This window comes from Rhinolophus ferrumequinum, chromosome 12 (assembly GCF_004115265.2).
Source record: "Rhinolophus ferrumequinum isolate MPI-CBG mRhiFer1 chromosome 12, mRhiFer1_v1.p, whole genome shotgun sequence".
NCBI classification, from domain to species: domain Eukaryota; kingdom Metazoa; phylum Chordata; class Mammalia; order Chiroptera; family Rhinolophidae; genus Rhinolophus; species Rhinolophus ferrumequinum.
In genome coordinates this window covers 35,830,508-35,844,752 of record NC_046295.1, presented here as the reverse complement: position 1 = coordinate 35,844,752, position 14,245 = coordinate 35,830,508, and the positions used below count along the sequence as shown (strand labels likewise).

The window sequence follows — 14,245 nt, the reverse complement described above, 5'->3', positions numbered from 1 at the left end:
TATCTTTATTAATGGCCATTGCTAAAATTTTGCTGCTTCTGATCTATCTAGTTCTTAAATTGGCTTATTGGAATAGCAACTTTATCATTCTAAACTCAGGGCATTAAACGTGGCTGAATTGAAAATGGATAGAAGGTCCCAAATTAGCTGCAAGCAAAAAACGGGCAAAGAAACTGATTAGTGCCACGTGTGATTATTCTCTAAGGTAGCCAAAGAGGAAATTAATTGCTGGAGTATAAGAGATGAACATTTAAATTTTAATAGCTCCTGAAAAAAAAACAACCAAAAAACTGTCTTCCAACGGGCCAGACCGATTTGCAAGCAATCTTTGTTAAGATTACATATTTCTCATCACTCTTCCCAGTGCTGAGTCTCAAACTTTAAAATCTTTGCATGACTGGTGAAAAATGGAGACTTGTTTTTAATAATTTGAATACCACTGATCATTAGAGAAACTGAATATTTTCTAAGTATTTTTGGCCACCTCAAAGATAATTTTGTGTTAATATCCTATTGCTCATTTTTTTCTATAGGTTTTTGTCCCTATCAGAGTTCTTGATAGTTACCGTTTTCCTATTTTATATGAAGTAAATATTTTATTCTGGTATGTTGTCTTTTTTTACTATAAAAACAAAAAAATACATGCCTGTTTTTGTTTTACTTTAAAAGCAGGTGAGAAATGAAAGAGTATATCTATATAATGAGAAGTCTCTATTGTCCCTGATCCTTCCCGATTCCCCACTTTTGAGGAAACTAGTATACCCACTTCCAAATATTCTATGTGCTTATCTTAATTTTGTGCCTGGTATTTTTTTCGATATATAGATACTTTGTCTTTTGATGTAGTCACATTTATGTACTTGTTTCTTGTGATTTCTTTGGCTTTTTGTTTAACAAAGCTTTTTATATCCCAAGGTTAAAAATTTCTTCTATTTTCTTCCGGATCTTTAATAGTTTTAGTCACTACATTTGGTTTTTACACCATGTGGAGTTAATTATTTGTGTGTGAAAGATCTGATATAGGCAATTTAATTGTTTTCTCAAATGAGCAACCATTGAATGAACAGTCTGTCCTTTCCTAATTGAGCTTAAGTCCCTCCTATATCATACAAAAAGTTGATAAGCACCTGGGTTTATTTGTGGACACTTTATTTGAATCCACTGATCTACTTGTCTGTGCCTGTACTAATATAGTTCCATCACATTGTTAACATTTGTAAAGCTTTACAGATTTTTGGTATATGTTAGGGCAGGCCCACCATTTTCCTTCTTTATCAAAAATGTCTTGTTCAATTCTTACAACTTTTCCCTTCCACTGTTTAATTTTTTAAACTCTTTTAATACTTGTTTTTACTTTTAAATGAATCACCTTTGTCAAATTCTGGGTAAAATCCTACTGGAATTACACTAGATTTATAAATTTATTTGTGGGTAATTAAAATCTTTACAACACTGAGTTCAGGAATGATGTATATCTCTTTACTATTTCATAATTCTTTTATGTCCTTCAGTAACATTTTGTAGTTTCCTTCATATTATTAGTCTTGTACATTTCTTTTAGTCTTGTACATTTAGTCATGTACATTTCTTTTTATAGACTCAAGTATCTTAGAGTTCTTATTACAAACAATCTTTTTGGATTATTGTTTATATGTTATACTTACTATAACTTGCTTTCCCAATCAGAATTGTAGTATGTCTACATTTATTTATCTTTATTTTTCTATTAATGTTCATTATAAATTATTTTTATCATGATGGGATCTCCTTCCCTTCCTCCCCATTATATTCTCCAACTCTATATGATCTCTGTAATAGAATACAATGGATTTTGTAGACTTATCTTCTATCTTGCAATGCTGCTGGACTCTCATTATCTCTAGAAACTACGGGTTTATGTTCTTGCAGTTTTGCTCATTTTTAATTTTATCATATGCAGAAAACAGTGTTTATACTTTTCTTCCATTTTTTCTGTACTCCAAATTTATTGCAAGGAATTCTAGCAAATACATCAGAAAGGACCACCGATGAAGGGCATCCTTGTCTTTTTCTATTATTTCCGGTGAAAAGGCTCTTGTTCTTCTCCATGAGATATGTGAATTCTTGGAGATTGATAAAGGTATGATATGTGTATATTCATTTATTTGCTTATTATGTTAACAATTTTGCTGCCAATTTTTAGAATTCTAATTAAGAGAAGATGTTGAATTTTGAGTGCCTTAGTATCTCTTCAACGTCTATTTGGATAAACACATAATGTTCCCATTTTTTCTTGTCAAGGGGATAAATTATATTGTTTGTTATACTACCTTACTGGGATAAACTGGGATAAAACCACTGGGATAAAACCACTTGTTCATGTAAATTTAACATTTTTATTTAATCTTAATTTAAATTTAACAGCCACATAAGAGACTAGTCTAAGCTTAGAACTATAGAAGTTTAAGATTTACTCACTTAGCAGGTTAGCAAAGAGTGCAATGTCAGTTTGATCCCAATTTTAGATTATTTTAAAATGTGTGTATGAATAGAGTACATCTGAAAGGATATATACCAAATTATGCCAAATGTCAGTAATATGTATCTCTGGAAAAGCAATTACAGTTGGTTGCATTCTTTTTCCTTTTCTGTATTTTCTATATTCGCTAGCATAAGGTAGACAATTTGCTCTAAAAAAAGTTAAACTACTTGTTCAGGATCAAAACCTTTTAAGATCCGAGCACTCTGTTCACTAAGATTTTTATTTAGATGTTTGATTCCTATATTTATATGTAGGACTAATTTACAGTATTTAATGTACTCTCTAGCAGATTTCGGAATTAAATTATTTTTTTCACATCAATGAGTTGTGTGGCATCTCATCAATTTTGTTTTGAAACAAAAGTGACAGTTGTCACCTCTCAAGCAAGTGAATAGCTGACTGGGGCTTTTGAAATCTATACTTCGTCCTGTTGCCATTCCAATCACAGATAATTAATAACTGTTATGAAAGAACAAAGAAATATAAGATGTATGAAAATGACAAGATTACTCAGGAAAAGTGCTTATTTTTGAAAAATTGGGACTTGATGTCTAGTAAATCCACCTGGACTAGGTGACTGTTTCTTTGTCTCTAAAACATTACATGAGACGTGATTTTTCACGGGATCATATTTAACCTGAATTCTGAAGTGTAGTGACTAAGAATAACTAATATTGAATACCTGCTGGCATATCATGCAGGGGTTAAAGATGCAGCCTTTTGGAACCCTACCACTTGTGTTCACGTCCCACTTGTGCAGCTCAGTAGCTGGAAAACCCCTGGCAACTTACTCCATTTATCTTTGTCTCAATTACCTCATCTACAAAATGGCAACGACTGAAGTATCCAAGGTTGCTGTGAGGATTATTAAATGGATTAATGCATGCAAAGCACTTACAGCTGTGTATAACATATAGCTTAGCATTCAAGGAATGGTAACCATTCATATTACTACCATGTGCTCCGTGCAAAGAGCTTTGCAATGTAGTGCTTCCTTTATCTTACATCCTGTATCTTTATCATGACCACCATATAAGATAGGTATTTCCCAGCTTTCAAAGACGGAGGGGATGAAGGCTCAGCGGTTACCTTATTCATGGTCACAGTTAATTGATGGCTGAGCTGGGATTTGAACCCAGGACTGAGTGAGTCAACAGTTACGCTCTACTACTCAGCTCTACTTTGCTTTTTAAAATCTAGTCAACAAATGTCATAGTGGACTCTAAATGCAAAATAAAGTTTACCAAAGAGAAAGAAACATGCCAAAGAGTCACTGAGGAAGAAAGCACATGGAAAAAAACTTTTGAAGTAATTAAACCTCAAGTAGAAGCGTTAAGTATGTGCAGTTACGTACCATGTAATAGCCTGGCAGTAGCTTCTGAAGGAACTCTGCTTCTTTATGCTGAACTGTTTTGATGATAATTCATCGTCACTGGTAACAAAAAACAACGATCCACTGGCTCCGGGGTTGGATAGCTCTATTAGAGGTTCACTGCAGATGGAATACTACAAGAGTAAATAAATAAATGTTTAAAAATATATTTAACGTACATGATGCTTCCAAGGAGGAAAATCACAGCATTATCTATCTTGGTCATTTTATAGCTCTCCATGAGCTTTAAAAAGAGGGTCCAAGTATACTAAGAAGGCTCTTGGTGAGATTTCTAAAACTTTAATTGATCCATTCATCTTAATAATTCTATAATGGGAAACAGACATGCCCTTCCCACCTCCAGTATTATATGATAGAATCATAAATCATATCTATTCAATGAGATAACTCACTCAGTAGTGCTGACTAAAGTGCTTTGTTTCCAGCAATGCTCATAAAATAACTAAAAGTATGATCCCACTGTGTTTTTGTCACTTGAACACCACCCTTTTCTCACTATTCTCCTAAGGGATGTCATGCACTCATGGTTTCAACAAGGAGATGACTCTAACATGTGTATGTCCAGCCCAGATCTCTCTCTAGGGCTCCACATGTGTACACTTAACTTTTAAACAGGTATTTATACTTGGTTATACCACAAACAGTTCATATGTAACAAGTTCAAGATCAAATTCATCTCTGGACTGTGGTTAGCCCATAAAGTGCCTTAGTGGTAATTAAAAAACGGGGCTTCTTTCTCCTGGCAGATGTAGTGCTGGGCCAGATACTAAGATGGTGAGTAGAAAGGCTAGATTCCAGGCTCCACTCCTTCACTTTGGCCAGGTATTCTTGGTCAGTGCACACCCTGCACAACCATACATGGTGACTCTAGATCATCGCTGTCTGCACCCCTCCCCGACAAAGCGATGCTCTATCTTCTCCCTCTTTTCCCTATCAGAGAATGGAAGCATTATTCACTTGTTCCCCAAATCAGAAACTTAGGCATCATCCTGAATGCCTCACGTTTCTTCACCTTGCATATCCAGACTACTGATCATACCTACCCTCTTCATGCCATCTCTTTTGCCAATTCCCTAAGTTCAATGGCTTCATCATTTCATGCCTTGATTACTATGGTAAGCTCCAACTCATCCCAACTATCCACTCTCCACCCCTCCAGTGCATTCTCCACCAGAAAACCATCTTTCTAAATACAAATCTGATCATGTCCTTCCATGCCTTCATATCTTTCAATGGTTTACACTCTCTTGACAGAATACCCCAGCTTCTCAACAGAGTTTTCAAGGCCATGAATGGCCCAGCCCTGACCTCCAGCCTTCTCTCTCATCCTTCCCTCCTTAAATTCTAGCTCTAGTCACAGAGAGCTACTTCCCATTTTCTCAAATGTTCCACACACTCTTGACTACTGGACACACCTCCACACTACCTTCACCTGATTGACTACTACTCATCCATGAACTCATTCAGTATTTAAAATGTCTATTGAGCATCTGTAATGTCCCAGGCACACAAGAAGCTTCTATCCTTCTTAGTAGAAGGAAACAGACAGTAAACAAACAAGTAAATAAATTATACATCAGAGAGTAGTATTATCAAGAAAAATGAAGCAAGAAAAGGGGGCAGAGAATACCAGCAACGAGTGAGGACTGGATCGCAATACATTTTCAATAGGGTGGTCACTGAAAGCCTCATCAGGAAGATGGCATTTGAGCCGACGTCTGTGGACATCTGGGATAAGGGCGTTTCAGTAGAGGGAAGGACAAGTGCAAAGGTCTTGAGACCGGGAGGGTTCACGGCACAGCAAAGAGACCAGTGGCTGGAGCAGGTAAGCAGGGAGGAGAGCTGAAAGGATGCAGGCAGAAAGGTCGAGGTGGCTAGACCACACAGGGTGTCACAGGCCACTGTAAGGATGATGGCCTTTTCTTTAGGGGAGCTGAAAGCCATTGGAGGATCTGCAGCAGAGCACCACTCTGTCTGCTCCACTCAAAGTGAACAAAAGGAAGACACGGAACACAGAGAGGAGGCCATGAATGACTTTGGCTTTCAGTGTCTGCTAGACAGCAATCGTTCTAGAAAATTCTTCCTGGTTCTGTGAATCTATATCTTCTAGGTTATCTGCTTACCAGCACTGGACGTTCTCATCACAGAAGTTACCACAAAACACCTTAATTGCCCATTTACTTATTCCGAGCTCCCATATGACTGGAGAACTCTATGAAGGCAGAAACTATGAATAACTGATACTGCGATACAGTTCAGGACTTGTGCCTTGCACACAGCAGGCATTCAACAAGTTTTTGTCAAATAAATGACTCAACTCCACCAACAATTGAAGGGCTGTAAATCTCAACTAAAGTGCCAAAAACTAGCAGAGAAATCAATTTTTGGTTATTGAGCTCAGTGTTTATTAAACAATAATCCAGATTACTGACTAGAGAAACACTAGGAACAGAGAAAGACGTAAGGAGGCCAAATGCGTCTGATCAGACTAGCCTTGGTGAGTGGCCAAAACAGGGATTTAAAGAACCATAACCTGAGGATGAAAGCCTCTGAAAATGCCAGGACGGAACAGCCCCCAAAGTTTTTTATCTGGGCTTGCGAATACCTAAGTCTGCATCATGGAAAAATCTGAGAGGAGGGGTGGGAAGGCAGGAGGGAGGGGAAGGGAGAAGAGAAAGGAGAGAGAAACTGGGATAAAAATGATTAAAAGGCAGTTTATAGATATTACCTTTGAAATTATCTTGTTTTGGGAGCACTGTGGATAAGGGAAACAAAATTCTCCAAGAAAAGAAAAGAAGCAAGTGTTTGCTGCCTTCCTAAAAATCATTGGCAACTTCTATCGTCTACCTCCTCCTTTTTCCTCCAGCCTTGATTCTTGATGCTCTCTTGCAAAGCAGCATTAGGACCTCAGCTAATGCTGGACGAGTGGAGGATAAGGTAGGAAAACAAAAATAGCCATCAGACTGCACACAGGATGCCATAAAACCCCAGAGGAAGCAGAAGGCACTTTCCCTTCTGTGAGCGCAGTGTCCACGTGGCAGGGTAATCATGTGGGAAGGGCATGGGACTCAGAATCAACTGATGTCTGTAAAATCGTGGCTCTGCCAGTTGCTACTTATGTAACCTTAAGTAAGTAAGGTTCGCCTCTTGGAGTCTAAAGAATCTCCTCTCTAAAACAAAGATAATAATACCTACATGAAAGCTGTTGAACGTTTTTAAAGGGGACGCTTTCGAAACCCCTGGCAAAGAATGCCCACTTCGCTGTTTTTTTATTACATGATCATTCGCAGGGCAGAGGCACAATCGGTACTACACACAACCCACCGGCAGGTGAGGAACGGCGGGCAGTGCCTTAGGATGTCCCGAGGGCTTCAGCCTGACTCCCACGGCAGGAGGGCTACCCAGGCATACACTGGGACGTTCTTAGAGAAGCAAGAAAAAAGGTGGGTCTTTTGTATAATCATGAACTTGAGATCCTGTAAAATAAAGGTGCCGACCCCAAGCTCTCATAAAGAGTGAAGGTAGACCCTGGACTCTCTTTAGAAATTCTGACTCTTTGTTCCAAGGGGTTTTAATTCTTGCCTCAGAACCTTCTTATAGAGAGGAGTAAATGTTGTGAAAGTACAACAACAACGAAGAATGCAGAAATTAGAGGCTGCAGACAGAGAAATGACGGGGTGATTCAGGAGGAGCTGTCTAGAGAAAAGTGGATTCAGACCTAAACATCTGCTCCCAATTAAAGTCTCAGATTCTTCCATAAGCAGTGACATAATCTGGAGACTATTTCATTGGTTACTTAATTGTCAAATACTCCTTGCTTATGTAATTTATAAATTAATGTGAAGGCAAAAATAAATTATTTGACCCATTTTAATAACCCTTTTTTGGGGGGGTCTCTACTAGTACAGCATTGGTGCAATAAGAAACTGGCATCATGTTGCTGGAGAGGAATATTACTTTTGTCACCTACAATTCTATGGTTTCGCACCCTACAACTTGGCTACCATGTTCTGTCCTAAGCAACCTTCCCTGAAATGTTGCCTTTTAAGAGCAAATAACGAGGTGAGCTCGGAACATTTTAATTAGCCCTGATCAACAAGACTCCATGTGCATTCCCGGGAATTAGGTGCCTTCCAGGCACTTCCGTCTGTGCCAGCTGTTCCAATGTGTTAATTCTCTGGCTTCTATTTCCTGCAGGGCCTCCCTGCTATACCCACCGAAAAGAACACAGAGTACAACCCAGCTGGGCGCTGCCAAGGCAAATTAACAATGTAAACTTGCGCAGTGTGGGGCAGGTCATTTTTCCTGCCATGGCTTCCCCCTTGACAGTGTTAAATATTCACCCTGATCTCTTTCTTATTGGTGTTGGTGAACCTGAAATGGCGTCATATAAATCACCCTGGATTTTGGAATACCCAGGCACCTGGTGGAGAAGGAAATGAACCAGGGCCTGTCGCCCAAGCAGAAATGAGAGAAAAGGCTCTGGGGCCCTTTGGCCTCCCCTTGGGAGGCATTTAGGAACAAATAAGAAAGAAGGGCGCTCACACTGCTATGTGGGACAGGCAGAAGCACCTTCACTGTGCTGTTTCACAATCCAAATTATGCATGTTTCAACATGACACTTGAAATCAGCATGCACGTGGAGAATTTTAGTAGTATGAGAACGTAAACAGAATAATTCAAGCTGAAATCCAGATGCGATAGCAGAAAACTAAGGAGAAATACGCACATATCATGGGGATCCAATACCAACTCTATCTAAAGAGTTATCAATCACTATGTAATGTTACCCCTCCCCCATTTAGATCAGTATATCTTCACAAATTTGGGGTTGAACAGCCCCCGTTTGACAGATGGCAGAATGTATTGTGAAATGCACCGTTATCCTTTTTTGCTTACAGTTTTTCAGGGGATGTCTTATTTCATTTCTCTGTGCTTTATTTGGGCTTAACGCTTCCAAAATGTGCTTTGTTAGGAGCGTTTGACCTCTTTGGCCTCAGAGGGATAATCACAGGTCACAGTTTGACGGGCTAAGGAGTGGCTCCCACACGAGGCCATGGCGAAGGGAAAGGAGCGAGAGGAGGAGGAGATGGAGACCACTGCTATGGTCTTCTGAGCTCTGACGCCACAATGCGGGTAAGCGTGGGCACCTCCCTTCACTGATCCCCGCTTCACACTCCTCTTTAAAGTGCAGGGTTGGGCTAAAAATTCGCTGAGGGTGATACCTGACTCTCTGACGCATGCTGTGTCACGTGAAAGACCCTTTCTCTAACTATCACACTCCAGATCAGCAGGTGAGGCTCCCAGATTGAGTGGTTGGAGGTGAGCATCTAGAAACTCCAAGATCTATAGGGGGAGCTGCGTCAGTCCTGGGCTGTGGGTGTCTCCAGTGCAGCGCAGGTGGGTGGCTATAGCCGTAGCCACTGGTGGTGACCAGGCCCTGTTTAGGTAGAAGGCCACTACCCCTTTTCTGTTTCTTGCAGGTCCCAGAGATGGGTCCAGTTATTGGACTGCATAAGGGGAGGTGGAAAAAATGAAATCAAACAAAAACATACTTACCTGCCTTGACCTATCTGTTTTCCCTCCTAACTTTTTATTACGGACAATTTCAAACATACTTAAAAGTAAAGAGAACTATATGAGCAACATCCATGTATCTGTCTTCCAGCTTCAACAATTACAACTTACAGCCAATCTTGTTTCCTCTGCACTACCAACCACTCACTCTCCTGCCTGCTTCTCTCACATTCTTTTGAAACAAATCCCAGACATCAAATCATTCCATCTGTAGATATTTCAGCATGTCTCTAAAAGATAAGGACTTCTTTTAAAAACCAGAACCACAATATCGTGATCCTACCAAAAAATAATTCCTCAGCATCGTCAAATATCTAGTTAGTCTTTACATTTCATTCATTTCCTATAATTAAAGAAAACTGTTTATTTGAATTATCTGGCCCTATCTTTCTAATATTCCTGATCAAAACCATCCCCTCCTGCTGTAGTGGCCCAGTTCAAAGTCCTTCTAAACATTTAATGCATTTGCCTCCCTGGTATCAAGTTCTAATCTCCCTCTGGCCCCCTCCACTGTCTTTCCCTTCTTTTCTACCTACTCAAATCCCCTGTAACTTTAAAATCACAGTTAAACCATACCACGCCCATAAGAAGCCCTCCTATTTATGGATCTAACAGAGAGAGATGCCTCCCTCCTCTGAAATCGTGGAGCATTTAATGTCCTTTCAGTCCTTTTATTTACTGCCTGGTAGAATGGGTTGTTTTCTCACATAAACCAATCACTATTCCAACTGGATTCTAAGTTCTCGGAGTGTCATGTTTTGAATGTCCCTATAATCATTTGCAAAGTATTTTGGTTACAATAGTGTTCAAAACACCTAATAATTGATTAATTTACCTTTTATCAGGTACATGAAGGAGGACTTTTGCTTTCAGAAACAATCAGCTTAGTCTCCGGTGCCCCTTTTTAAATACTCTAACCTCATTATGAAAGTAACTTTCTAGCTTAAAGACTCCTTAGGAAACTGCATATGTTGTGAGAGAAATTGTTCAGAAAAGGGCCTTCCCAAACGACAGCAACTTTCTGAGACAGAACACGTTAACAGATGGGCTTCCCAGCCCGGAGGTCAATGGTCAGGGAGGGCATATGGATGGGTAAAAGGAAAACAGGTCACCATCGCAGCATACCGATTCAGTCGGGGTTATGAAATGCAAGTCTATGGCAGCTTCTTGGCTGGCAGAAGGTCAAGTAAACTCGGAAGGAGAGAGTCCATTCATTTCTAATGTGTGGCAGAAGATGAGGGATTCATCTTGTTTTCAACAATATGAGATCAAGAACCAACTGGGTTACCCTGAATGATGGTTACCCTTAGTATTCACAGAATGGCCAGAAAACAATCTTCTAACACACACACACACACACACACACACCTACCTGGGTGTGTTTCTGCACTAGAGTGGTTGGGAGGGCAGGGTTGGTAATGCTGGGAGGAGACATCTCAATTAAAGGGTGAGGCAGAAAGAACATGGACACACATTTAAGGGCAGCAGAATGCCCAGTGACTCTTTATTCAGGTCTCACTGCTCTATGAAGACTTATTAATGTGTCTTGAGGAACCAGTATTATTTCATCGGGCAGAAAACATATGATTTCCTTAGAGCCCAACTAAAGAAGAGGGTCATTCATGAGTTTTCATCGGCACAGAACAGAATCAGCTTGGAATTTAGTCATTTACATCGCATACCCAAATTATCAGATGCATCTTAAATACTCTCAGTTACAAGTGACAAATGGTGCTATACTTCCTTTGCAAAGCATCATTCCAGGATGTAGCTCAAGTCTTATTACGATCATTCAGAACGGGATGAACAATAAATATCTGATGGCATCCTTCCTACAGCATCTTGAAAACCAATTTTGCAAAGCCCCAGGGTGTTAACTGTGATCAATTTATGAAATAAACCATTTTCCTCTTGAAATAGAAAGGAAGTTCCTGGCTCCTTGGGCAGGAATAAGGTAAAACTCTGAGGTCACATCAGACTACCTTACACAAAGGCTGTTATGTTGGTACCTGCTGCACGTCAGAAGGAGGACAGGGAGAAAAGAAAAGTCTAAGGATAAAACATGCCCTTGTACCAAATAAAAGCACGTTTAAAAAGAGGCTACATAAAGAGATTTTGAGAACAAAACTATTCAGTTTCCTTAAAATGATATTCAATTGTAGGTCAAGATGAAAATGGTGGACCAAGGCAGGTTTGAGACGAACGGTATAAATAAGGCAATTAAAATAGGAAGGCTTTCAAAAAGAATCCAATCAGCAAAATTCACAGGAGTATTTAGAACTAATTATAATATATCTGTTAGAACAATTATCTGAAGTAGCAACCAATACCACGGTTATTTAAATATCAATTGCCATAGCAGATTTTGTAGCTATCAGTTAAAAACTGCTGTCAAACCTCATTTTGAAGCTAAATTTATAATCATTATAAAACTTGGAACTTTCACTATTCTCCAGAGCTTTATAAAATAAAAGACACAAGTCACTTGTCGCTGTTGCTATGAGACAAATGTTTACATCACATGTTTCTGGAAAAGGAAGGAAAATTATAGGTTCTTACCAAGTAATCATCAGGCTTTATACCAAAAAGTTCTCTGAAATATCGGAATGCTAGTGGAGCATATGTCTTAAATCTGAAGTCTGGGTAATGATGTGCTGGGGTCAGATTGCTCCCTTCGCTGCAGTTAAAATATGTAAAAAAAAAAGAAAGAGAACATTAGCAAAGACAATTTTGACTTCAAATTCTAGCTCTACTCGTCCTGGGCCAATTTCCCCTCTAGGAAAAACACCCCCTGATAGTGGGTCTCTTGAAGCTCATGTCACAAAGGCTAGTAGCCATCAGGTAAAAACAGATGCTAACTCAGCAAGGGCCAATCCAAGCAGGCATTGCCTGCCAATCACAGTGTGTCTTCAGCCTGAAAATTCTTCATCATTCCTCAGTGTCTCCTTCCTGGGGAAATCAATCCATATTCCCTGCAGAAACCATAGTTGTAATGGTTTAGGTAAAAGATCCAGGGCCCTGTGTGTGGAGCAATTTTAAAAATGCATTTTTTAACCATGAATTTTGAACACTGGAGAAACATTTTTAGCTAGGCATACGTAAAATAATTTTTAAAATATCTCACCAACAGAGAGAACCATCAAAGTGGAAATGGTCACAAGTGTACATAACGGATTCAGCAAATGCATGCCTATAATTTATGTCACAGATGAATGACATATGTGTACCCGGTTATTCATTATAACATTACTTGTAAGGATGAAGGATTGGAAGCAATGGATGTCTCTCAGAAGAGGACTGGTCAAATTAATTATGGTCAGCCACACGTTGAAATACGATGGAGCTATTAAAAAAGAACAAGGAGGCTTAACATGTATTGAGATGGTGAGATCTCTAGGATAAATTAAGTGAAAGAAGCATGGCGCAGATACCGTGTGTGGCAATGCCACCATTTGTTTACAAAAGGAAAAAATATATCTTTGGCATGTATATCATAAAAAAATCCTTGAAGGATAAACATGCCCCTAGTGACAATGAACGTGGGTTAGACATTGGGTAAAAAAGGCACAGGGGCAAAAGGGACACGTCCCACGGTATTCCTTTTAAAAGCAGCAGCAGGAAGATTAAACCCTTCTGTGTACTGGTTAAACCCTTCTATGTTTCCATTCAAAACATTTCAAAAAATTCTTCAAAGTTAGGGTTAAAAGCCATAGCCTGATATACACCCCACCCCGCAAATATCTCTGCAGAAGGGTTTGCTTCTGCATATTAAGCTGCTCTGGTGAATAACAAATACCAGCATGACTTGAATGAAGCTCTACACAAGGAAATGTAAATTCATGGGACTGCTGGCCCCAGCCGGAGTCTGTCAGGAGTTACAATGCACAGGAGCAGAACCAAACAGCAGGTCGTGCGAGGATCAGCCAGCGGACACCAACCTGGGTTTTCTGAGGTCACGCACTGGGTGTGGGTGCTTGGCCCACAGATGTCCAGCACAGAGGCTCCTTAGCACATGTATGAAATGGTCAGCTAAGGCACTTAAACACAACCACAATCAGCTTTAGTCTGCTGGCCATCAAAGAGCCCCCTGGACTCCTGCAGGCGTTCCTTGCTTGAGCCTGGGCTCGGAAGACTGTGCCCAGCACCTTGACCTACTCAGCAAAAACCAAGTCTACCGAAGAGCAGACTTCTTCACAACGTAAGATTTATAACATGTTTCTTCAATGCATTCATGTATTTTTTTGGGGGGTAAACCCCCACTTTCCCGTCTGGGCATAAAATCGAGGCTTTGGAAATTTCAGCTGGAAGGTTTTCAGTGGTGGTTCTAGATGTCTGAATCCCAAAGGGCTGATAAAATGTCAACAATAAAAATCTGGAGGCCAACGTGTAATTTCCAATTTTGTTTCGCCAAGGTAAGCACCTACATAATTAAGCGAACACATCGTCCTATCCCTATCAAGTTATAACAGAAAGGGTATGTTAATTCTATAAAAGGAGGAAGAAACTTTGAACACAGAACAGTACTTTTCTCTCTTATTTGTCCTCTGTTTGTCCCTTTCTCTCTTATTTCATCGAGAAGCAGTTAACGCTTGATCACGGACTAGTTCTGGCATTTTGATATTCACCTCTTCCGAGTAGACTTCAATTTTAAAGGCCAAAGCCAGTGTTCATCTGAAGTCCAAAAATACCCATTTCTTAATGGCATCAGATGTTAGAATTACACAATGTTGAAGCCTGAGGAAGCATTAGCTGTT

The 14,245-nt window shown here is 39.7% G+C and overlaps 1 protein-coding gene across 1 annotated transcript in view; it reads right to left on the bottom strand.

The window, feature by feature from the left end:
• PIP5K1B (phosphatidylinositol-4-phosphate 5-kinase type 1 beta) overlaps nucleotides 1–14,245 on the bottom strand; it is a 282,047-nt gene that overhangs the window by 114,167 nt on the left and 153,635 nt on the right. The window contains 3 exon segments of the mRNA XM_033123070.1: nucleotides 3,876–3,943; nucleotides 3,946–4,027; nucleotides 12,051–12,168. Coding sequence (XP_032978961.1) covers nucleotides 3,876–3,943; nucleotides 3,946–4,027; nucleotides 12,051–12,168 — 268 coding nt within the window.